Source organism: Suricata suricatta, chromosome 10, assembly GCF_006229205.1.
Source record: "Suricata suricatta isolate VVHF042 chromosome 10, meerkat_22Aug2017_6uvM2_HiC, whole genome shotgun sequence".
NCBI classification, from domain to species: Eukaryota; Metazoa; Chordata; class Mammalia; order Carnivora; family Herpestidae; genus Suricata; species Suricata suricatta.
In genome coordinates, this window is record NC_043709.1 from 15,049,727 (window position 1) to 15,075,200 (window position 25,474).

Genomic DNA, 25,474 nt, shown 5'->3' on the forward strand with positions numbered 1-25,474 from the left:
AGAACTGGACAGCAACATGCAGAAGAATGAAACTAGACCACTTTCTTACACCATACACAAAAATAAACTCAAAACGGCTGAAGGACCTGAATGTGAGTCAGGAAACCATCAAAACCCTCAAGGAGAAAGTAGGAAACAACCTCCTTGACCTCAACGGCAGCAATTTCCTACTCAACACATCCTCAAAGGCAAGGGAAATGAAAGCAAAACTGAACTCTTGGGACCTCATCAAGATAAAAAGCTTCTGTACTGCAAAGGAAACAATCATGAAAACTAATAGGCAACCAATTGAATGGGAAAAGATAGTTGCAAATGACATATCAGATAAAGGGCTAGTCTCCAAAATCTACAAGGAACTCACCAAATTCCACACCCAAAAAACAAATAACCCAAGGAAGAAATGGGCAGAAGACATAAACAGACACTTCTCCAAAGAGGATATCCAGATGGCCTACAGGCACATGAAACGATGCTCAACATCACTCATCATCAGGGAAGCACAAATCAAAGCCCCAGTGAGATACCGCCTCACACCAGTCAGAGTGGCTAAAATGAACAAATCAAGAGACTACAGATGCTGGTGAGGGTGTGGAGAGATAGGCACCCTCCTACATTGGTGGGAATGTAAACTGGTGCAGCCGCTCTGGAAAACTATCCATAGAACTCCCCTATGACCCAGAAATAGCACTGCTAGGGATTTATCCAAGGGATACAGAAGTGCTGATGTATAGGGGCACATGTACCCCAATGTTCATAGCAGCAATGTCAACAATAGCCAAATCATGGAAAGAGCCTAAATGTTCATCACCTGATGAAAGGATCAAGAAGATGTGGTATATATATACAATGGACTATTACATGGCAATGAGAAAGAATAAAATATGGCCATTTGTAGCAAGGTGGATGGACCTCGAGAGTGTCATGCTAAGTGAAATAAGTCAGGTGGAGAAAGACAGATACTGTATGTTTGTACTCATAAGTCTAACAGGAAAACAGGAGAAACCTAATGGAGGACCAAGGGGAGGGGAAGAGGGAAAGAGAGTTGGGGAGAAAGAGGGACATAAAACCTGAGAGACTACTGAATACTGAAAACGAACTGAGGGTTGAAGGGGGAGGGGGGAAAGAGGTGATGGTCATGGAGGAGGACATTTGTGGGGAAGAGCACTGGGTGTTGTATGGAAACCAATTTGACAATAAACTATTTTTCTAAATAAATAAATAAATAAATAAATAAATAAATAAATGATTATATATACATTCAATAGACCATTATGCAGGTGTTAAAAATGACAGTAATAAGACTATTGTCATAGCACAGAAAATTGATGTATGACAATGTTAAATAAAATAGTGTACCTCAAACTACATCGATATTATGCTTACAATTTGTTTTTACAAATATAGGAATGGAAAGGGAACATGGAAAAGTAAAAATGGATATTTGTTAGACTAGCAGGATTGTGATAAAGATAAAAACATTTTTGTATAACATTTGTGTACAAGCTCATCAGTTTTTGTAAATACAAAAGGATTTTTTCATTAGAAATGTTTCTAATTCACAAAAGATGTTCACTATAACCTTAAAGGAAACACCAAAAGATCTTCCAGAATGTTACAGTGGCTCTTTTTCTCTTCTTTCAAAAATAAATAAATAAACAAATAAATAAATCATTCCCTATTCACTGCAAACCATATGCAGGTAATTTAAAAAAGCAGCATTTGGGTAGGGGGTTGCTAAGCCTTATCCTTATGTGATTTAAGAGAATGGGTAAAGTTCTGAATCTTTCTAGGTATTTACCCTACGTAACGTCCTGGCCCCAGGCTAAGGTACCAGTGCCACAGACTCTGGTCTAGAGATGTTCTAAAAATCCCCCGGAGAAACAAAGCCTTCAGGAGCTGTCTGTTCTACCTCTAAGAGGCAATAAAACACACAATCAGTTTGTTTGTAATTCTCTGTTATCCGATCTTGAGGAATTATCAAGCTGTGGAACTAGGCCTATAAATTTACAGGTCCATTCATCCTAGGATTTCCTCCTTAGCTGATGGGTTTTGTTTCTTTTGAATAAAGTGTGGATCGGTACACACAGTTGTACCCTCTTGCAGCGGGCACCACACTCCACTGAGTCACCCAACACAGAAGCAGGAGAGACTGTGCTCTCTCTCCCCAACCCTGCACAACCCCATGTCCTACTGATTCTGAAGAAGACACCACTGAGCCCAGCCACTTCTCACTGTCCCCCCCCCCCCCCCCCCCCCCCCCCCCCCCCCCCCCCCCCCCCCCCCCCCCCCCCCCCCCCCCCCCCCCCCCCCCCCCCCCCCCCCCCCCCCCCCGCCTCGGCCTCAGCCCACCATGGCCTTACCCGGACCACAGACACACCCTCCTAACTGGCCGCCCCCCTCCAGGCTGGCTACCAGGCCAGCGCCACCTTCCTAAACTCCAAATGTGATCATTTCATTTCCTCGCTGGAAACACTAGGTGCCTGCTCACTGCCTCCACCAAGCTGCAGTTCCAACAGCCACAATAGGTCGTCTGATGGTACATAGTTTAGATTCACTCAACGACAGGTGTTTACCGAGTTCCTCCTATATGCCAGACACACTGCTGGGCACTGAGGGACTGAGCTGAACAGAAACAGCCTTTGATTAGGAAGCTTACATCTAGTGGGAGAAGACCAAACATAAATAAATTAAAACGTCAATATAATGGGGTGCCTGGGGGGCTCAGTCGGTTAAGCGTCTAGCTTCGGCTAGGTCATGATCTCACAGTTCATGGGTTCAGGCCCCACGTCGGGCTCTGTGCTGACAGCTAGCTCAGAGCCTGAAGCCTCCTTCAGATTCTGTATCTCCCTCTTTCTCTGACCCTCCCCTGCTCGCACTGTCTCTGTCTCTCAAAAATTAATAAAAAACATTAATAAAAAAGTCAATATATCTTGTGTCACGTAAGTGCTACAGAGAGAAACAAAAGGAACAGCGTGAGGAGGAATAGGGAAGGCAGGGGTGGGGCTTTTTTTAGGGTGATAAGGGCTAAGTGGTAATGTGGCATTTGAGTGGTGACCTGAAGGAAGTGAGGGAATGAACCTCACGGATATGGGGGTGGCAAGCCCCGAGAACAGCCAGTGCAAAGATCTGCGGTAGGAGCTTGTCTGGGTGCATGTCAGGAAGAACAAGGAGGCCAGGGTGGCTGGGGCACAGTAAGTGCTCAGGGGAGCAGCAGCAGAGGAGGTCAGGAGGCCGCAGGGGCTGACAGAGCGCAGCCCACGTGGGGCCTTGCAGGTCCTTGTGAGCACTTCCGCTTTTCCCCTTAATGAGAGGGGACCTTAGAGGGCTCCAAGCAGGGGAGTGGGGAGTAAGTCTGACTTACCTTTCCAAAGGATGGCCCCTGGCTGCTGGATGGAAAAGTGACCTCAGGGGGCAAGGGTGGAGACAGGGAGACCATCAAAAAGGCCAATGTGTAGTCCAGGCAGGAGACACTATGGCTCAGTACCTTAATGCACTGATCCAATAAATCACAGAATAAATGAAGCATGTTTCTGGCCACGGAAGTTATTTCCAATATTGTGTTAACGTAAATAATGCTATAAGCAGTGCCTTTTGCATAATGATTTTTCTTTTTACTTAACTTCTTTATTTTGAGAGAGAGAGCGAGAGAGGATGTGCGAGCGAGCGGGAGGGGGGGCGGCGGGGCAGAGAGAGGGAGTGAGAGAGACTCCAAAGCAGGCTCCTCACTGTCAGCACAGAGCCCGACACAGAGCTCGATCTCATGAACTGTGAGATCATGACCTGATCCAAAACCAAGAGTTGGACACCTAATTGACTGAGCCACCCAGATGCCCCAATATTTATTTTTATTGGCCAGTATTTTGGGTTCCCTTCACCTTATAATAGTTTCCCAAGCATGGAGTTGCCTGACTAAAGGGGAGAAACATTTCAAGGTTTGTAAGAGATACCGTTGGTTGCTTTCCATGAAGCGCAGAAGGCTATTATCCCTTTTAAAAATGTGCTAAATTGAAGGGCCAAAGGAGATCTTCCATCTGAGCATCAGGTGTCTTGTCTACAAAATGGAGATAAAACACTTGCTCAGCTAATGTTACAGGCTTGCAGGGGTGCCAAAGGAGGTAGGGAACAGATGTCCAGCCCGGCCTCCTGGGCCACAGCAGTTGGAGTGGAAGCAGGCAGGAGGGTACCAGCTCTGGCTTAGCGCTCTCCTGGCGGCACAGGGCAGTGACCTGCTGCCGGGCAGGGCGCTGGAGCAGAGGGGGCCACCGTGTTAACACCTCTCTCTGTCTCCAAGATCCTCACCCTCTTCTCGCCCATTCCCTTCATCGACAGAGTTAGCATCCTCTAGTAAGAAAGATCCTTGGACAGATTTTCGGAGGATCCTCCCTGCACTCATTTCCTTTTTCAGACTTCTGTGGTAGATTCTAGTCTCCCAAGCAATACTATTTGTGCGGTTAGCATATTTAGTTCTCTTTGTGAAAATACATTTTATCTAGAAATCCAAGAAGACAAATCCTCTCCTCCTCCTCCAAGAGAGAGAGAAAGGTGATTTCAAACAGAGAACTAGGAGGAAAGGACGTTTGCTGAGTTGGGGGTGAAAGGGGGGGCACGCCGCGGTACCACATCACGTTCCTCCCAAATGGAGGTCAAGACTTTTCCCACTCTGAGCAAAGAGAGGGCTGTTAGGATTGCACCCCTCCTTCCAGCCGCAACAAAAACCTGTGGGAAGGGGGTTTGCTGCTTTTTTTTTTTTAACTGTTTCTTACGGGCTGCAAATTACAAATTATTCTCCTCTCTTGTCACCAAATAATCGGCTGGTCCTGTAATCTGAAGGCCCAGCACAATTTAGTTGGGAGTCTCAAAATGCAGGGTCGGTTCAGCCCCTCTAAGGCTGTTCAGCTTTTCATTTCTGCAGCAAGACTCAGCAAACAGTCAAACACTTCTGTGGAGCTGTGAAAGCTGAGTTTCGCTGTTTGATAAATGAGCAGACGGCAGGCAGCCCCTCTTTCTCTTTTTGTATGGATTCAACGAAGCCTGCCTAAAGAACACCACATGCTGTTCTAGCTACTGATCTAACATTCCGCAACACCCCAGCCTTCCAAACTCCCTCTAATTACTCGGGAATCCCACCCTTCTCCCTTTCAGCTGAGGCGGCCGGGCTGGGGGCTCCAGGGGCTAGGGGTGGGAAGCAGAGCAGCTCTGCGGAACTCCTCTCCCGGAGCCGGAGCCGCCGCTCTCTTCTAGGTGGTGGTGGCCCCGCTCTCCATCTCTCCCGTCCGCTCTCCTCCCCGGCCAACCACACGTGCATGGCTCCAGGCTGAAGCAAGTTCCACACGTGGGTTCTCCCGACATAATTTCGTGGGTGCAGTCTTTTAAGAAATGTGAGTTTTAGGCACCTGTTTCTGAAACGGCATATTCAAACCATAGCCCTCCTTTAAGAGAAGGAAGGGAAAGAGGGCAAGAGGAGCGCCTCCATCCTGAGCATCAGCAAGAACCAGCCGCTAGATGAGGTGTTCGACACGCAACATTGATTTTATCCTAAAGACGATGCTGGAGGGGAATATATGGTGATGCCCATTTCACAGATGAGATACAGGGATCTACGTCTGTTGAAGGTGCCTCAGATTCACAGACCCCAGTTTGACTGTCTCTCCTGCTCTTCACTTCGGCTGGTACCCACAGGAGCCAGCAAGGGGTCCACTAAACTGTGTGTGAAACCGCTGATGTCCTCTCTAGATGCCGCCTTGAGGGACACACTTAGCGCCACCCCAGAAAGCCACTCTGTCCTGTTACTCTCAGAGACGGGTTTGTTTGATTTTGACCTCAAACGGTATGATCTTGATCCAGCTTGATCTCCAAACTTAGTTACGGGGACGGCTTTGAAAAAAGGCTTCGGTTGTTTCCAAAAATTCAATCCACCCTCAGAAGGCAACGATTTGCCACCAACAAGGGCTGATCCCAAAGAAGTTCCAAGGTAATGGGATAAGTGCACATCCTCCCACAGCTTGACAGAGACAAACTCGAGTGTGTGTGAGGAGTCAAGTATGCTCAGAGTAGTGTAAAAATAAGAGCTGGGCTCTAAGTTCAGAGGTTTTTGGGGTGTGGGGAAAGAAGAGGGGCTTTTCAAGTAGCCAGGGGTGAGAAGTTCAGTATAAAGGCAAGTTGGTTTTGTAACCATGTATTGGAAAAGTCCTGCGTCTTCTCTTAAAAACACACACAATTTTTTGGAACACGAGAAAGAAACGCTCAGGGAAAGATGTTGGTTAAAGGGATTCTAATAGTCACAACTTCAAGTGTGAAAGTGAGAAACGTACTCACTTTCTTTGTGAACAAGAGACCTTACCCCTTTAGCAGAGAAGAAAATATAATTAAGTCTGGTGGTATCAATAAGGATTTTTAAACTGCCAGCCTCCATGTTTTCCTTTTGAAAAGGGCGTTTACGCTATCCTGATGCACCTCTGGCCATTCAACAGTTTTCCAGGAACACCTACATGGCACTAGGCCCTGGGGGGGTCTTCAGGAAATCCCCCCAAGAGAAATTTCACACATTTATAAGAAATTCCTATCTAGTGCGATGAGACAGAATTGGAATTTCCAATCATGTGCATGGGCTGATGAAGGGTTCTTTGGAAACCCCCAGAGCCACAAGGGTAACAGCTAATCTGTGGCACCTTGAGAAACAGGTACCACAGATGACAATTCTGAGAAGCCCCAAACCCATACACGAGCCTCGTCTTGCTTGTCCTCAGGCTGCCTGGATGGTATGTCACGTGTGTGAGTATAAGAAAAGACAGTCTTCACACACGGGTTTAGCTGGAAGGAGGTGAGTTACATAAGCTACAGGTTAAGTCAAGACTAGAATAACTCTGACGGCGATAACGGGAGCGGGTGAGGGTGGTAATGGCAGCGTGTGTGCGAGGTAGGAAATTTTTAGAACAATTGTTCTCAAAATTGTTCAGAAGGAAGAGAAGCTGGAAGAGCTAAAACATTGATGTTCATGATGATAGATTAGAAACATGATGTATCAAAGTCGTGGAATGTTGCCATGGTGAACAGCAATCATAATCATAGCTAACATGCATGGAGTGTTTATATTTACCAGGCACTGAGCTGAGGAAGCACCACCCCCCGCCCACTACCACCAACAGCCATTATGACAACAACTCTCCATGTGGTTGCTGCCATGTTCCCATTTTCTGGATAAAGAAATTGAGGCCCAGGGCAGTTCAGAAATTGAGCTCATCCAGCTGGTAACTGGTGGAGACAGGACTCGAGCCCAGACAGTCTGATTTCTGAGACACCTGAAACCACACACTATGGGGTCAGGTGTGAAAGCAGACCTTCTGACATGGACACCCCAAAAGGTGAAGAAAAACACATGCAAGAATTTAAAGTTTAAGGAAACCCATCAATAGACTCATTGCAATGTCTTCCTTCGAAAATTGGAAACAGAGCATTCCTGAAGGATCCTGATGCCTCAAGAGCACCCCCCGCCCCCCGCACAGCCCTGCATGTGACTCGGGGTCAGTGAAAGGACTGTAAGGACTCTCAAGGAAAGAGGGCAGGCACATAAAGCAAGAAGGATCTTTGGCTTCTACTCCAGGTATACTCAGCTGCCCAAAGCACAGGTCCCCAGAAAACCCTTGGCATTTTTTGGCATTGCTTGAGCATGGCTGGTAGTGAGGAAGGAGCCAAACATTCAAGGAAGAGCCACCCACAGCCCCAACTGCCAATTACCTCAAGTCCTCGTGAGGAAAAGCAGCATATAAACACATTCAAGTCATCCTCTGTCGCCCCAGTCTCCCCTTCTGCAGTCTCCCTGCCACTTCCTGGCGTCCCTGCCCCGCTGCGGGTGTCCTGCACTCCCCCACCCCTTAGACGCAGTCCTGCCACTCCATGTGTCACCTGGGGGAAACCCCCCAATTCCTCTCTTAATTCCCTCAGCTAAAAAATGATGGAGTCTCACCGACCAATCTCTAAGTACCTTAAATAGATTAAACTCCTTTATATTGAGGTGTTAGTAACTGATACGTATTAATGACTTCTCCTGCTCTGTTCTAGTTGCACGTTTACAGACTTAGTCAAAGGAACGAAGGAGTCTGAGAAATGAACAAAGCCTTCAGGGGATGTCATTTTGAGGCTAAATGGCCTCTCCATGTATTCAAATGACACTATGTCCTAACTGTCTAGTGTCCACCACGAATCTGCCTCTTGCTGATGAGGTGACCATAAATCATGTCACCCACTCACTGTCTTAAGTGATCACTCTGTGCCACCACTGTCCTCTCTGCGGGGCTCCTCACTTGACGGTATTCCATATGTGCTTTCAGTATCCTGGGTTCTGTGTCCTCGTTATGACACCTCTAAAAGGATACATGGGCACAATGTGGGGGAAAGGGGTCAAAAGGTCCAAACTTCCAGTTTTGAGATTAAGAAATGTCTCGAGGACGTCACCTTCCAGCACGGTGAGGCCAGTTCGTGCTGTGCTGTACATCTGAAAGCTGCTGAGTCGACCTTAAAAGTTCTCATCACAATAAAAAAAATTGTAACTCTGGTTAGTGACAGATGTTCCCTAAATGTATCTAGTGGTTGCTTCACACTATACACATATATCAAACCATTATGTCATATGCCTCAAACTAATACAATGTTATATGTCAATTATAGTCAATGTTAAAAAAAATACACTGATTTCTAAAATGCTCACATTTGGTGGATACAAGGGTTCATTGCTTACCCTTTTCCTTGCTAACCAAAGTCTAGTTTTTTATTCCAGGTGGTGACGGTCTACATTTTCCTGCTTCTGTGATAATCAAGGGCAGCCAGTGAGATGTAGGGGAGAGCACTGGGCAGGGCTCTGGGAAGGCTCCTGAAGGTAGCTGATTTGGCTGGAGTTTTGACCTTTCTCTTCTTACCCCATTTCCCACTTCTTGCCTGGAATATAAGCCTTCATTGTCCAGCAGCCACTTTGGACCATGAGGTGATGCAGAAATTGGAAGCCACCTCCTATAAATGGCATAGACAGAGGAGGAGCGCAGCTCCCTGATGCTCTTAAAGAGCTATTTTGCTGGTGCTGGGTTATCATCTTTTATACTTAATGTGAAGGAGAGTAAAACCACTCATTTATTTAAGTCACTATTTGGGGATGGAGAGGGGCAGTTTTCACCCACAGCCCCACGACACAATTCCTAACTGATCCACCTTCTGGTTTCCACCTAGAATTAACTTCGCAGAGAAGGTTCCAGTAGCCGTGGAGTTGGCCATGCCATCTTTGTCCCTTGTTAAAGGGAATGAAGTGAGCACGCAGTTCACAGGGTGCTCACACTCTCACACACAGGGTCAGTTCACACGATTCTGTGCAGAGGGCCTGGCACAGAATCACCGTTCCCGCCCGTCACAGTTTCTTTTTTTTTTTTAATTTTTTTAAATGTTTTATTTATTTTGATACAGAGAGAGACAGAGCATGAGATGGGGAGGGGCAGAGAAGGAGACACAGAACTGGAAGCAGGCTCCAGGCTCTGAGCTGGCTGTCAGCACAGAGCCTGACACGGGGCTCGAACCCACAAACATGAGATCTGACCTGAGCCGAAGTCGGACGCTTAACTGACTGAGCCACCCAGGCACCCCCATCACAGTTTCTAACTGAAAAGCATTTCTAACTAACGTGGTAAAGATCCCCATGTGTTTGTAGACAGACTTCCCCATTGGACAGATGGAGGGACTGAGGTTCAGAGAGGGAAAGGGAGCTGTCCATGGTTACAGAGAGGGTAAGAGCAATAGATCCTCAAGTTGAGGACTCAAAACCTGGCATTACTGGAAACTCCTGGTCTGAACACATGATGAAGCCTTATAAAGGTCTGCTGAAGGGGACACGTGCTTGCCTTGCAACTTCTGCAATGCCTGTGACAGACACGTGGAAAGTGAGCTGTTTGTAAGTGAGAGGTGTGCTCTGGACTCAGAAATCTGAGGCCCCATTTTTGTCTTTGAAAGAGCTTAGCTTTCTGCGGAACACAGAGATGCTCCATCTTTATGCAGGCAGTCTTTGCTCAGAGTTCCTAAAAGCCCCAGTGGAGATAAAGGAGAAAGAAGTATTGGTGAAATCCAAACACCTTCCTCAGCTTCCGTGGGCCCGACAAGGCTGCAGGTCAGGAAAGGACAGTACTGCGTCCCCGGGGCTCCTCCCACACTGACCTGGTTCTCAGGCCACCGGCCACCCCCACCCCCAAGGAGGCAGCAGCCTCCTCCCTGTGTCCCTCCAGTCACGGCTGTTCCAGCTCAGGGGCACATCCGCCATCTTGTTCTGTGGTTCCCCACGAGCACGTGTCCCTGTGCAGCCCACTCTGCCCGAGGACAGACTGTCTTCTTCACCCCACTTCCCATCTGCCAGCACAGAGCCAGGGCCGCAAGGGATCGAGATCATGAGTATCTAATAAATGGGCGAACCCAAGTGTCGAGGGGGAACCGGCATGAAAAATACTGGCTGTGGGGTTCACAGTGCTCAGACCACCTGGGTGGGGAAAGATTTGAGGGGGCATTTCTCACCTGTGCTGACCCGCACTCATGCCTCTGAGAGACAGAGAGGCTGAGACTTTAGTCCCAGAGTCCATCATCCAACAGGTTGCCAGGTGGTTGCTAATGACCACACCAAGGTCAAAATGCCCACTGTTTTGATCTTCACATATACCCACCTCCAGCCCCCGCACATACACACCCTACCTGCTACCCCCAAAATTACTTGCCCTGGGTAAACTGAGATAAGTTTAAGTGCATGCAGTCTTAGAGCCAGACTTCCCAGGTTCACATCCATTTACTGGCCATGTGGCCTCGGGAAAATTACCTTATCTCTCTGGGACTCAGTTTGCCCATCTGTAAAATGGGGATAACAATAGTTCCTACCTCATAGAGTAGTTTGGAGGAAGTAGATATATGTAAAATGCTTAGAATGGTGCCAGGTCATAGAAAGCCTTAGGTGTTTGCTTTTTTAAATTAATTTTATAAAAAGTTTTCTAACATCTGTTAAAAAGGATGGTCTATTAATAAGCTTAGGCAATCTAGGGGAGCCTGGGTGGCTCAGTCAGTTAAGTGTCCAACTCTGGCTCAGGTCATGATAATCGCGTTTCGTGTGTTCAAATCCCACTCTCTGCTAATAGCTCAGAACCTGGAGCCTGCTTCAGATTCTGTCCCCCTTTCTCTCTGCCCCTCTCCCACTCATTCTCATTCTCTGACTCTCTCAAAAATAAATAAAAACTAGAAAAAATAAGTTTGGACAATTTATCTGGGTATGATGTCACGTGTAGGCCAATTCTGATCCCTATGATTTTGTGTTTGTTTCAATTTATACTCCCATTCATTGTTCTCTAAAAAATTTATTTCACTGATTTTTACTAGAGAATGGGAGTTACCATTCTGGAAGTACTTTTTTTTCCCCTCAACCTTACAAGCCTGCCAGCACCAGCAGCAGAAGGAAAAGATCAGGGAGGAGCAGAAGGTCAGACTACATGCCCCACTTCCCCACTGCAGGTCCTCAGGCCACAGGGCTGAGCTGCAAGTCTGGGAGGAGTTTCCTGGTGGGTGTGAGGCTGCCAGCTTCTACTGGAGCCCTGGACTGGACTTTAATGTCTAAAAGAGAGTCTAAGTTATTGAAAAGAGGCTTGCTATTATAACCAATAACTAAAGAGCCATTAATCCCGCCATGAAGCCATGGGGGCGGGGGGGGGGTTGGTCAGGGAAGGAGGTTTGGCCATAACATGAGCAAAGTCACTCTCTGTGTGTACACTACTGAGTTCAGCCTGTTCCGGACACCAGTTACATTTGTGGGGGCTCATCTGGACATCTCTAAGAATCAGGGTGTAAGAGTAGGTATGCAGCGAGCTGGTCAAAACCCTCCAGACCGAGAACGCAGCCAGATGGGGGATCCTCAGTGGAGGAGCAAGGGCAGCCTGTGGCTGGGTAGTGGAAGGTCAGCTGAAGACCAGTCCTTCGGCTGCTGTGGATGCAGATGCACGGGGCTCCCCCAAACCCACCACCAATGAACTCCTTCCCGCAGCTGGATGCACAGCCATTCCAGCAGAGGGCGCTGGCAGGGGGAGCCCTCAAAACCGGTCTGCTGACTTTCCTCCTCCCACCTGCCTCCAATGCCCCTCTTCTCCAGCCCTGGAAAAAGGAGAAGAGAGAGAGAGGAAGGAAGCGCCCACCCTGCCTCTTTTTCACAGAGCAAACTCTGAGCCTCAGGAAGGGAGAGGCTCTGCCTTATATGTGAGATGGACGTTTTAAACTGGCCCGAGGGGGCACTTTTTCATTGCTGACAATGAGTTAATCTTTCAACCGACACCAATATGATGGCTGAACATGGTTGGATGCTGTGGAGTTTCCCTGTGATGTCATCAGAGGGCAGAGCAGGAAGGCTGAGCAGAGGACTTTGAAGGTGGCCCTTCAAAGTAAGTGAAAATACAACCAGTTTCCATCACACCTGGACAAGTTCATCCCTGTTCAGCAAATGGGCTAATGGAAAATGGATACAATGTGTTGTAGCCCTCACAACAATGTCTGTTTCATATGGGCATCATGCAGGCTAAACACACTCACATGTGTCAAATGATACTAACGTCCTTGGCAAATAGCAACAACACAAGTCATTCAATCTTCAATAAATATCTGAGGGTCTGTTATGTGCCGGGTGCTATTATAGGAGTTGGGGATGCACGGTGAGCAAAAAAACTCCTCATAGAGCTTCCATTCTAGAGAAGGAGGCAAGTGAAACACAAGTAACTAACATATATATATGTATATATATATGATTAACATGTGTATGTATATTATATCATGAGTATCATATGTAAGATATAGAGGTAGAATAACAGGCAATGATGCCATACAGATAATTACACATATAACATGTAATATATTAGTTACATTGTATATGTAACGGTTCAGACAGTTGTAAGTGTTACAAAGAAAAAGAAAGCATGGGAGGAAGCCGAGGAGGCAGGATGCAGTGAGGCAACTGTTTGGATAATGCTGGCTTCTCCCGTTGGTAGAATGCCTTACAATGTTAAAAATGCTCTCATAAGCACCATCTCACTTTATCCCTAGAGTCCTTTGTGAGGGATTATTCCTGGCTAGAGGTAAGGAAATGGGCACTCAGGAAAGTGAAGTGACTCCAAGCTGGGTGACCTTCCGTTACCCTAGCCAACAGACAAGCAGGCACAAGCCCAGTCTGGCTTGAAGCTTCAGCATCCTCTGTGATGCTTGGATCAATTCTGGGACCCAAAGTCAAGACCGTCTTACTGGAAGCCAGTGCTTCTGAGGCTCGGCCGCAGTGCCGGAAAGAGGCTCTTTCGGATCTTCCCTGCAGCAAACAATTGCTGCCGTCCCCTCGCTTAATCAAGCACAGTATCCCCACCAGGCAACACGGGGGTGGGGGGGGGGGAGAGCCTCACGGCTGATGCGTTTCACTTCAGCCCACTTGCAAGCTGGGGAGGCGAGTGGGGGGTTGTGGAGGTGGCGGGGGGGGGGAGACTACCACCAGTCAAATTTTTCTCTAAAAAATGAAGCTGAAATATTGAATCTTGCCTACGCAGAGTTAAAAGTTCATAAGTGAATAGTAAGTTTGGATGGATCTGCTCAAAGGAAGGCTGCCCACAATCACACCCCAGGCTTCATAGAACAACCAGGCCCTTTCTCTCGGGGCGGATGGCAGCTGCAGCTGGGAGCCCTTAGGAAAGGCGGGCATGGCGGGGGTTTCAGTTCAAGCTCAGCGTGGAAACCCTCGGCGGGCTCCTTCTGTCCTCTGTGGCTGGAAGGACGACCCCGGTTTCCAGCACATTTGAAATCAAGGGCAAGGTACCTGCAAAGCGCTTCTGCGCTTGTGATTTTAATACCATTTGAGTGTGTCCTTACTTTTGGACTGAGTTTGCATGTCTGTTTTTAATGACTATTTTGGAAGCAGCTCTCACTGTAATTCTTAGAGAGAAAAGTTATTATTTGGAAACAATATTTTAAAAGTAAGACCTGTGGACATAGATGTCAGCAGGACCGAGGATCAGAGAGCAGACGTGATCTGGCAGAGGTTGTCCCAAGGAGGATGGGAGGCTGATCAGTGGGAGGTGGCAGAAGGGGAGAGAGGGGTGGCAGAGCAGAGAGGGCTGGACCTAGCTGGGGGGGACCCGCAGGGGGAGGCCCAGGGAGCCTCCAGTACAGAGGTGGGAGAGTGCCCTGGGACAGGATGTCTGTTCCTTTAGGTGCTGTTCGGGATGTAAATCCCTCCTACAGACTTCGGTCTCCTGGGGTCAGAGATGCTCTCGGTGGGCTGTCTATGCAAATCAAAGAGGACTCTGAGTTTTATCCCAGGCTCACGGTGGCTCAGAACAGGGCCATCCAAGAATACTCTCTGTGATGATGAACATGTTCTATCTGTACCACCCAATACGATAGCCCTTAGTAACATGTGTCCAATGAGCATCTGAAATATGGCTAATGTGACTAAGGAACTGACTTAATTCTGTTTAAGTTAAACAACCGTATGTGGCTCACAGCTAAAATCCTGAACAGCACAGGTAAGAGAAGTGGTATAGACAGAAAGAAGAGTCTCAGATCAAGGTGGCTCTGAGAATCTGACCACCCAGGGAGTGGAAAAGAGGGCTGATCACAAGGTCAAGGAAACCCTGAGCTGACAACAGGGTTACAGAAGTGAGAAGAGGGGAAGAAAATGTCCTTATATGGGCAAATTGGAGTTTCTAGATATGGTGAGGATTTGTGTTTTTGTTGTCCTTCCCCCCACCCCAGAATCTGTGCACAAACAGCTCACGGGGAATTCATAGGAACGGTTGCAATGGCACGTGTGGGTGTCCCTGCACCTGACCCATCAGATGACTGAGGGAACAGTATCTGAAGATTCATTTCCTGTTTGCTCCAAGGCTTTCTCATTATGGAGCCAAGCCATTCGCCTGCCCTGGACAGGGACGTACACATACCACACATCATCCACTGAACAATCCTCTCCCTTGACTCCTGCAGCCTCCCCACAAGGAAAGGAAAGGATGATTCCCAGTTCACAGCAGAGAGGGCTGAGGCTCAGAGAAGTTAAGTGATTAGTCTAAGAGAGTTAGATTCTTGATCTCTTGGTTCACCCCACCTGTCCCTTCATCTGAGGCCCAATCTGGACTCTCCACTGTGGCCCCCAGGAGGAAGCGTGGGTGGCAGTGAATGTCACAGGACCCCAGACATATGACAAAGCTCCAGTATCCCCTGGATTCTGGGTGTGCTCTTCCGTCTCCCACTTGCTGAGGGGCTCACCACCCCTCTCCCTAGACTGTGAGCCTCTCTGTCGCGGACCCTCACTGGATTCCCTTCTGGGTCTCCACAGAACGCAGTGCCTCCCATGCAGCCCACCTTGGCCAACACTGACGGACTGAAGACATGAATGAAAGAAACAGCAAGGTGGTTTCTCCACTGACTTTTACAAAAAATTATTTTCACATATGACACATAGTGTTAATGCACCACAAAAACACATGCCCTTCCCTAAGTCACCACGCAGCATCTTCCCACTTATTGAGTGGAGCCAATTCCCAGCCACTTGGTGTTAAACTCTCCAGGGGGGGTTGGCTCAGACCTGACCCTGCTCTCTTTTCTCTTTTCCCTGCTGATGATTTATCTGCTGGGAAAAGGGAATTCTCAAAACTTAGACACAGACTTCTTTTTGTCAGTTCAGTCCGTGTTATGCCTGCATTCAGAAAACTAGTGAGAAACAGTAGTGCAAAACCAGCCTGTCTATTTTTTGTTAGCAGATGCAGAAAAAACTATACATGGCACAAAGAAGCTAATACGAGGAGAAAGGGTTTGGATGTATTGTCTCAAATCAAGCAGCTGCCTGCCCCAAACTCACTGACACGCATGTAACACACTTGGGAGTCGAACGTTTGCCTCTCAGAAGGAAAGAAGTCGCTTCCTGCAAATTAAGTACTGAAGAAAGTCCAGTTAGATGTTCGCTTTTTACTTTATGACCTGTCTGAATCCTTCGGAATTTTTCATACTTTGGTATTACTCTGTTTCGGTATTCGGTGTGGCATTACCTTGCCAATAAGCCTTTGAATTTTTTACAGCAAAGTGTTATAGCAAAGGTACCAAAGTATTTATTTTGGTAACTTAAAAAAAAGCAATTAAGATGTTCAAAATAATTAAGGACTGTGCATAAACTACTGGGAAGGGGGGAAGGAAAGGAACAAGCCTGGGGAGCTGCCACTCACCTTTCCAAAGCTGGCCGCGTTGACAGGCTGGGTGTCATTCTTCTCGCAGAAGTCCAGGTAATGCATGTAGAGGGCGCTGCGGGGGATGCAGACCCCCTCCGCGATCTCATAGTTCTCCTCCAGCCTGCGGAAGGAATGTCCAATGAGCAAACCTCAAGCAACAAGGGCATGTTCTTTCTGGCACTCCTCCAGAGGAGGGCTTGGAGAGAACTCTTCCTACAGATGGGGAAACTGAGGCCCAAGGCACAAAGCAACATGGTCATGCATGGAGTTGGTAGGTCAGCAGGATCGGACTTCTGGCCCCTGTGGGTGTGACCTTGGATTACTTTCAGCTCAAATTCTCGGTCCCTCTCTTCCACGCTGCCATTGGGCTGGCCACATTCTGGGTGGATCAGGTTCCCCAAAACTCCCAAAATGATATAAGGATCCTGTAGGTGCCCCAGTCAGCCAAGCCTCGAACCACACACTCACTGTGTAGCCATTTATAATAGGTGTCACAGTGTTGGGGCGTCTTTGCTAGCAGTGTGGTGGGAAGGTTCTGGGGAAAAAAACACCCAAGGAGAAACCAGACAGCGGGACAGCCTATAATCCACTGACTCAAGGGACGATTTAGGACCACATTGGGGGCCGAGCCCCCTGGTTTCCACAGGATCGCCTCTGAAGGGCTGGAATTATGATTACATACCCGTCACCTTCTTAATGACTCTAGGCTAAGGGTATAAGGTAGGGAGTTTCCATGGGGATTCAAACCCCAGTGTTGTCACTTGCTGGGTTGGTGAAAGTTATTTAACCTGAGGTCTCAGTTTCCTTTGAGAGGTGCTGGCTGTGATGGCCTCCTAAACTGTTGTGACAGTCAGATGGGATGTGTGACATGTGCAGACATGGTGCCTGGCACACGATGACCACTTTGGTAGGTGTTGGACCTGGTTGTCATACACCTATCCTCTCCATAAAACATGTTTGGGTGCCCATACGTGGCGAATTGGTGCTAGATCTTGGTATATAAAAACAAACCAGATACAGTTTATCCTATTTTCTCCTCTTTCACCCAAACACCAGAGTGTAGTCAGCAAAAAGAACCCTGCCTCCTTTTTCATTAGACACATTGGAAGGTTTAACTCTTCTTCCAACAGAAATGCTGGGGCACATGACAATTTGGGGACATCTCTTTGGGTCTGCTGCTTTCAGAGCCTGGGGCACACACTGTTCAGTTAACTCACAAACAGAAGATATTTCTCTTTGGATCACAAATTGGGTTTTAGGAAACAACCCAAAGTCACTTGGAACCAAGTTTGAGGGATAAAGTGACTGGAAGAGCCCTTTCATCCCAAACATTTGTTGCAGGGTGGGGAGTGGGGGAGAGACAAAAATAAGGCAGGATTCTAGAGCAGTGAAATAAATATCCTTAAATGGCTTCTAACTTCTCAGGAGCACTTGCCAAAGAAGTGGTCCAGTCCTGCCGTGACTATGAAGCAGAATGAGGACATGGCCTCCCAAGGTGGCCACTTGAAAGGGCAGTGCTCACTCTGCTCATTCCAACATGTGGTTGAAAGAAAATCAATTCAATCATTTCATATCCAAACCCTACCAATGAAGACAACCCCAGGCATGCCCAGGTAATTGAAGAAGCCTGACACTGAGTGGTCTCATCACCTCAACTAGTCCCCCCTCTTCTGGGAAGGAGAGCACTGAGTAACTCCTGACCATTTTTAGAAGGGTTCCGGGAAACAGTTTATGCAATCCTTTCTGAGTGACCTAATTCCTTGAGGCTGGCATGGTGTCTGAGTCACTCCTGCATCCTTGAAGCCCAGCATATGCCTTGGCACACAGCAGGTGCTCAATACGTGTTTGGTAGATGGATCATCACAGTCATATATTCATTCAACAATTACTTATTGATCTCTTACCACCTGCCAAGTGCTGGGGAGCACTTAGAGAGCCAGATAGTCCTTGTTTGGATACAGGGAACAGATTAAATGATGGGGCAGATAAAGATACATATAATCTTTAAAATTCAACTAGTATCTATTGCATTCCAGGCAGTGCTTTAGACGTTAATAAGAAAATAGCACAGAGCAAAAACAAAGGCCCTGTTCTGAAAGGGCTTATATCCTAGTATGCATGTTTCTAACATCAGAAATTAGAACACTAGATGTGGCCTCCTGTGGGAAAATGATGTCACATAGAGATTAGATTTCTTGGGATTGTCCTAAGCTTCAGGTCTAGTATGAATACGAATAAGCCTTCTAGCTTAGCCTGGACCCTAAATGCCATTCCCAGCACTGTTTCTCTATAAAAGTAAGTTTAGAGGTCCAAATAACCAGCCTATGCACAAATTTGTATGGGCCCTCGGAATATGGCAGCTTTCACAAACTGGGGTCTCACAGACAGGCTTTGCTTGGCCTGAACATTGTTGGCTCAACTTTTAAAATTGAGGACGTTTCACATAAGAATCTGGCTTCTTTCAAAAAGGCTGAGATCTGGCAATGCTGGGCCGATGTTCCCACATGACAACAATTGGCCAGAAGTACATGTGTCCTCGAGTTGGCCAGAGTCCTCATTTCTCCCTGCTTTCCTGACACCTAATCTATTTCTATTCCTTGTCTGGCTCCTGTATTCGCTTGTGTTGATGTAAGGCACGAGCTGTGCCCTGGTTCACTTTGCAGTCTATCTGGGAAGAATAATGCCATCAAAATATGAAAAATTAACTACTAGAAGAGCAGTCAAAGGTGGGAAAACAGAGATTCCTGTGTCGATGAGAAGAGGTAATTAAGGTTTCCTGGATGGCCTGGGAGCGGAACTTTGTGACAGCCAGCATCGGTTGCTCTCTTCCCAGGTGCCAGGCATGGAGATAAAGCCTTCCTCATACAGTTTATATGACTCAGAGAGTGGAGCCCATGTGTCCATGGTCGTGCAGCCAGTGAATGGGAGAGTTTTCCTCTAGCCCACTGCAATGTCCAGCTATGGTAGATGCAGGGGATTCCAGGCCAAGGAGAAGAGCAAGGGTGAGACAATGTGCTTCAGGTGATGAAGACAATGGTCTGAGTGGAGAAAGGGCTTGCAAAGGAACCTCTAAAGAAACAAAGGGGGAGGGGCTATGGAGAATCTTTCAATGCCCACAAGAGAATATGGCCTGGCATAGCCTTTTGGCAACCCTTGGAGTTCAAGAATTACTACAGAAGCATTATCGAGGAGCTGATGGAGCAGTACTCAGCGAACTGAAAAAATAAAGACTCAGAGCCAGGAAGACCAGACTGTTTCTGGGGTGCTGTAGAAATGATAATAATGTCATCAGTAACAACAATCACTAATACGAATTTAAAGCTCACTATGTTCTATTAGCCGACAACGAACTGATCATAAACAAATATAACAACAAAAACAAAAAACATCCAAGTTTCTTTGGTTTCATCTTAGACAACTGAGAGTGCTATTAAATGATTTCCTTTCAGGGCACCTGGGTGGCTCAGTCGGTTAAGTATCTGACTCTTCATCTCAGCTCAGGTCATAATCTCACAGTTTATGGGTTCAAGCCCCACATTGGGCTCCACGCTGATGCTTGGGATTTTTTGTCTCCCTCTCTCTGCTCCTCCCCACCCCAAAAATAAACTTAAAGAAAAAGCAATTTATTTTCAAAGTTTTGATTTCAACTCTACAGACTATGGTGGAACATTTTCCAGTCTAACACACATACACACACACTTACACACGAACACTTGGGTGGCTGTGGGAAGGCAGAAAATATCCCTTTTTGCTTATCCTTGCTAATCATTTACTAAAATTAACTTAAAATCCATAGGTACATTCAATATACATGCATTTCAAGCCATTCATCTTACAAAAAGCATATGATCCTTTAAAATGATAAAGGGCCATTTTTCTTTTTTTGTTTTTAAGTTTATTTCTTTATTCTGAGAGAAAGACAGAGACAGAGAGTGAGGGAGGGACAAAGAGAGAGGGAGAGAGAGAATCCCAAGCAGGCTCCTCACTGTCAGCACAGAGCCTGATGTGGGACTTGAACCCATGGACCATGAGACCATGACCTGAGCTGAAACCAAAAGTGGGACACTTCTGACTGGGACATCCAGTGCCCCAGGGGGGGCAGTTAGGTTTTCTTTTAAATGTTCATTTATTTATTTTTGAGGTTGGGGGAGCAGAAAGAGAGAGAGAAAGAAAGAATCCCAAGTAGTCTCCACAGTCAACATGGGCTTGAACCCATGAACCATGAGACCATGACCTGAGCTGAAACCAAGAGTGGGACACTTAACAGACTGAGCCACCCAGGTGCCTGTAGGGGGCCAGTTAAGTTTTCTTAGGCATGACTGCAGCATGATCAGATGCACTCTACGGGAAGGTCATTCTGGCACCTCTACAGTAGGAGGACAAGGCTGTCTAGTGAGGCCCAGCACATGGTGGCCGACTAAATCATATCTGTTGAACGAATGAATGAACAAATGAGACCAGTTAGGAGCTACTATAAGACTTCAGGCAAGAAGTGATGGGGTGTGAATTGGAGGAGTGGCCGTGCAAAGATAACACTCGGTGCAAGCGGATCTTATGTTGCCAGATGTGAGATGGATGGGACCAACCAGGGCAAGCTCTCAGGTTCCTACCTGGACTGACTGGATGACTGGAGTCACCCTTCCTTGTGGTTAAGAACTGCAAGGGCATTATGGACGGCGGGAATAATGTGGTGTTACAGAGCACAGTCTCCCCGGTACATCCCTGGCTCCCCTTCCCATTCGCTACTTTGCTTAAGCCGCCCTGTGCCTGAGTTTATATTTGATATTCTTGTGGCTTGTTTGCTCACTAAGAACGGCCAAGGGATCAGCATTAAAATAGAAGACCAGGGTTAAAATACATCCCATTAAATGAGCCCAGAGCAGCAACAAACTATCTGAATCCAGATGAGTGTAAGTCACAGTTCACACAGGCTGAGTTAATTAAGCAGTTACCTGCCAAAGGCCAGAGCCATCTAAATAACTACAATTCTACCCACATTTTGTTCCTCTTCCCAGAGCTTCTTCGCCTCAAGGTATCTAGGTGGCTTATGATTATGAAGCATTTTAATAAGCTCTACAAATGAATAGATGTAACTGGCATTAAGGGCAACTTTGATGCTTGATGAATTTCCACAGAAATAGCATCATGATACCTTTCCCCAAATCTCGTTACAAAATCCAGAGGGTCCGCGTGTGTACCGAAGCTGCTAATTGGAATGTCCGCTTGGCTGACCAAGGCATAGCAGAAAGAAAGGCAGTTAATTATTTCTCTTCATATCTGATGAAATTTCCCCTTCTCCTCCTCACTTGTAGAGGACATCATTAGTCTGACATGCTGAACAATACTCCATTATACCTGGATATTTTTAATGATCACCAAAAAATTCCCCACTTCTTCCATTTTTCTGATCTTCTATTTAATAACTTGATCATATTTGAATCGAACTATCCTATTATGGGGAGATAATGAACTCAGTCTACTAGCCAACAGGAGTCATTATCTGCAGTATACATTTTGAAAAAGATCTCCTCCCGCCGCTGTGGCCCGCGGCAAGCCAGGGCAGGGGAGGTAGCTCCGTATAGGAACTTGACAATGAAGAGCAGATGTTTTAGCACCCAGCAGAATTGTTCCTGCTGCACTCCTTTGAAACCTGCGCTCTTCTCTGTACCTATGAGCTTTCAGTTCAGAATCTCCACTCCCCGGGTCTTTGCGGACACGTCTACAAGAGAAACTTTCTCTTCTATTTTACCAGATCGGACAGCAGGATTTTTAAAAACGTTGCAGAACATAGTAACTTATTGCTGAGGCTGCCCCAGAGACTGAAAAATATGTGCAAACAAACGTGCTAAGCAATCAGAGGCCAGACAGTAATCTAAACCCATCAGTGGCTCCTCTCTGCCTCTGTGGAGAAGTTTAAACTCTCTCCCTTGGCATGAAAGGCCCCCACCATATGCCCCTGACTACTTCTCCAGGTTTCCCTCTACCCATTCCTCTACACATGCACTTCCTTCCAGCCAAACAGACCATTGATCTTGCACATGCCCCTACCCTATATGCTCTCTCTCTGCTGTGCCTTGCCCTCCAAGGCTCAGCTCAAATTTCTTTCCCCTGACACTACGTTTAATTCCCACTCAGCCCCATCTGCTAATGGCCTCTTAGTAGGTTCTTCATCCTTACCAGATTCACGGGTTCATTCACTCGTGGGCATGCAGAGTGCTGTGATGGGCACCTGCCAGGCACAGAGTTGCGTCTGTGGGGGAGGAAGTTTTGACAGGAAGTGCAGCCTCTACCCCCCATAGCTCTCACCACTTGCTAGGGGTTTCCACAGCTCTTTACACCTGTCTGCAGCTCCAACCACCCTCACTGAGAAGCAGCACTGAGTTCAGAGGCAGGGTTCACTGAGGTTAGACCCTGCCCGCACTGCAGGCTTGGGTGTGCTACTTGATCCTCAGATTCTTGCCTCCTTCATCAGTAACATGATGCAAAGGATACATAAGTCCCATCTCCCAAGGCTTCTGGGGGGACTAAACAAGAATCCACACACACCCCATAGCCCTCTAGCTGGCAGAGGACACTGGATAAGGGATTCCTGTCAGTAGTATTCTAGGTTACTGTGGAATATCCCGGTAACACTTTACCTCTTAGGCTGAGAGTCCTTTGAAGGCAGGGACCAAACTGCATCCCTATTTATGTTAGCACAGGTCCTAGTACTGTGCCCTGAACACAGTCAGTCAACACTGCAGAAGGAAGAGAGGAGGAGGTGGGAAGGAAGGAAAGCAGACTTTTGCACAGATCAGAAAAGCTCTTTTTTTAACCTTAAGACCTGGGTGATTAAAGAAAACCCCTGAGTACTGTGAACATATTTGATTTATATGTTCTGTGCCAGAGATATTCACATTTGCTATCACTGCTCATGCAAGATGGGTGATGTCACTTCCATGACATGGAGGAAGAAAAGGAGGGCCAGGCAAAGGGACTTGCCCAAAGACACTCCAAACCTTGAAAAGCCAGGCACCAGGCTCCTAAAGCTCTCCCTGTGTGCTATGGACTGACATTCATTTGGTCAGTGAGGCAGCACACATTTACTGCGCACCTACTGTGTGCCAAGCACTGCAGAATACAGCAGAGAGCAACTATATGCACTCCCTGCCGCTGTCTTTAGGAAGCTGACGATGGATCAGAAGAAGATGGAAACAAGGAGAGAACATCGCCAGACAAGAAACTGGTACAAGATGGTGGGCATTCGCTGGCTAGGTCTGACGCTGAATCTATGAAAAGCCAAAACTGATCCACTTTTATTTACACAGCACTTAAGCCCAGGATTTGCCGCTGGGTAGACACACCGACCAGGAACACGCGTTCAGGTGGATCAGCATTCTCCCAGGGCCTCCCTGGTTCTCCCTCCCCTTTGAGGGCCTTCTTGGGAATCAGGCAATCCCTCCGCGGGTGCAGTGAGACTGTGACCCTCTGCTGTGTTCAGTTGTCTGCCTTGGTTTCTTCCTCTTTAAACAGGGGTAAGGGTCCTGCCGACTCGCCAGGTTTTCATGAGGAGCCAAAGGGCTTGGTGGGCAGAGTCATCTGGCACAAGCCTAATTTGCCGCCACCGGCCTCTGCTGAACCTGCAGGTTTGGCTGATGCGGAGCGAAGGACTGAATCGGCAATTTAGTGTTGCCATTGTGATGGCGGAATCGGACCAGAACCCAGAGTCATCTCATCTGTATCCTGCGGTTGGCCCACAAGCTACTGGGCTGGTATTCCTGGAATTAGCCAGGTTCCGGAATCCCTATGCTCAGTTTTCTGTGAAAGTCACACCTTTCCTTTTTTTTTTGACAAAACTAGGCACTATATAATAGCACAGTGTCACGAGTTGGACTGTTAGCAACGCTCCTGTCAGGGCAGGGCCAGGGGTTGGCAGCCCAGACTTCTGGTGGCCACCAGTGACAGCTGAGCTGATTTGGGTACCATCTTTTATCATAAACCATCCCCCTCGACATTCTCTTTCCCTCCCTTCCCCATCACTACTCAGCTCTGCTTCCCAGTTCAAACAAGGCTACAAAGAACATCTTCATACGCCCCTTGCACACCTGTGGGAGTGTTGTCTGTATGGGTGTCAAGAAGTTCTGGGTGTTCATAGCAAAATGTTATCGGGAATACAAAACTGCCCACTCCAATGGCTCTACCATTAGACCTTAGAATTCTCCCTCAACCACAGCACAAAATACTTTAAAAAAAGAACAGGATCGTAGCTCCACACCTAGTGCCTCCTTCTCGGGGACTCGCCCGTCACACTGTCCTGCTTGGTTTCCTTTCTGCCTCTGTGGCAGAGGGTTTCTAGCAGGGCACTGGTCATACCTACTGGCATTACGGAGCATCTCTGGCTGTTTTCAGTGCTAAAAATGTTCAGCCTCCCTTTCTGGAACAAGGTGGCCTAACTCATATAATGGAAGCAAATAACGTTCTGTCACAGTTGAATAAAGGATCAAATCAGAGATGGGCACCAAACGCCGGATACTGGTTACTCCATGACTCTGGGCCAGGAGCTGGGACCTGGTCTGACACTTCCACACACGCCTTTTGGAACAGTACCAAGCCCAGCTTTCTATCTCGGGCCTCCAAGAACACTTTAAAGAGAAACACGAAACTTCTTTTGTTTCATTTTAATTTGAGGAATTGAAAGGTCATCTATCGCCCAAGACCTCCTTTTAATGTTTTTGAAAGAAAGAAAGAAAAAAACCCCGCCACTCCCAAGAAAGTGACGATTTGGTCTTTTACCCTCCTCCTTTGGGGAATGGCTTCCCTCCTCCCCCTGCATCTGGTAAACTGCTGAAAGGGGAAATGCCTCCACCTCCACCAGCCTGGCATACAGGGAGCCAGAGGGACACAGGCGACGAGGGAGGTGTGTGAGAGGGTAGGGCTGTGCAGGGGGACATGTGCCGGCAGCAAGCAGGGGAGGATGGCTGAACAGGCCGCTTTCCATTCCAAAATCCTCAGCATGAATAGGGGTTATTGTGTGGCCGGGATTCCAGCAGCTCTCTGTGTCCCCAGCGGCTTGGGCTTTACTAACCCTTGGGACCGAGGATGCTGGAAAGTGTTTGGCAGAAGGCATTTGACAATATTTGCCTGTTTTCTGCTGGGAGCTGCCTCCCAATCATGTGGCCCCAATTATTTTAGGCTGCTCAGCCACTGTATTGTTCTTCGAGTGGGGGGGGGTCTTTGGGGCGATGGGG

At 47.4% G+C, this 25,474-nt stretch overlaps 1 protein-coding gene across 2 annotated transcripts in view; it reads right to left on the reverse strand.

Moving 5' to 3' along the window:
• The window catches only part of RFX4 (regulatory factor X4), a 158,793-nt gene that overhangs the window by 80,396 nt on the left and 52,923 nt on the right, over positions 1 to 25,474 (reverse strand). For both annotated transcript variants that reach the window (XM_029953171.1, XM_029953170.1), the window contains exon 4: positions 16,245 to 16,368. In XM_029953171.1, the coding sequence (XP_029809031.1) occupies positions 16,245 to 16,368 (124 nt within the window). The remainder of the gene's footprint in view (positions 1 to 16,244; positions 16,369 to 25,474) is intronic.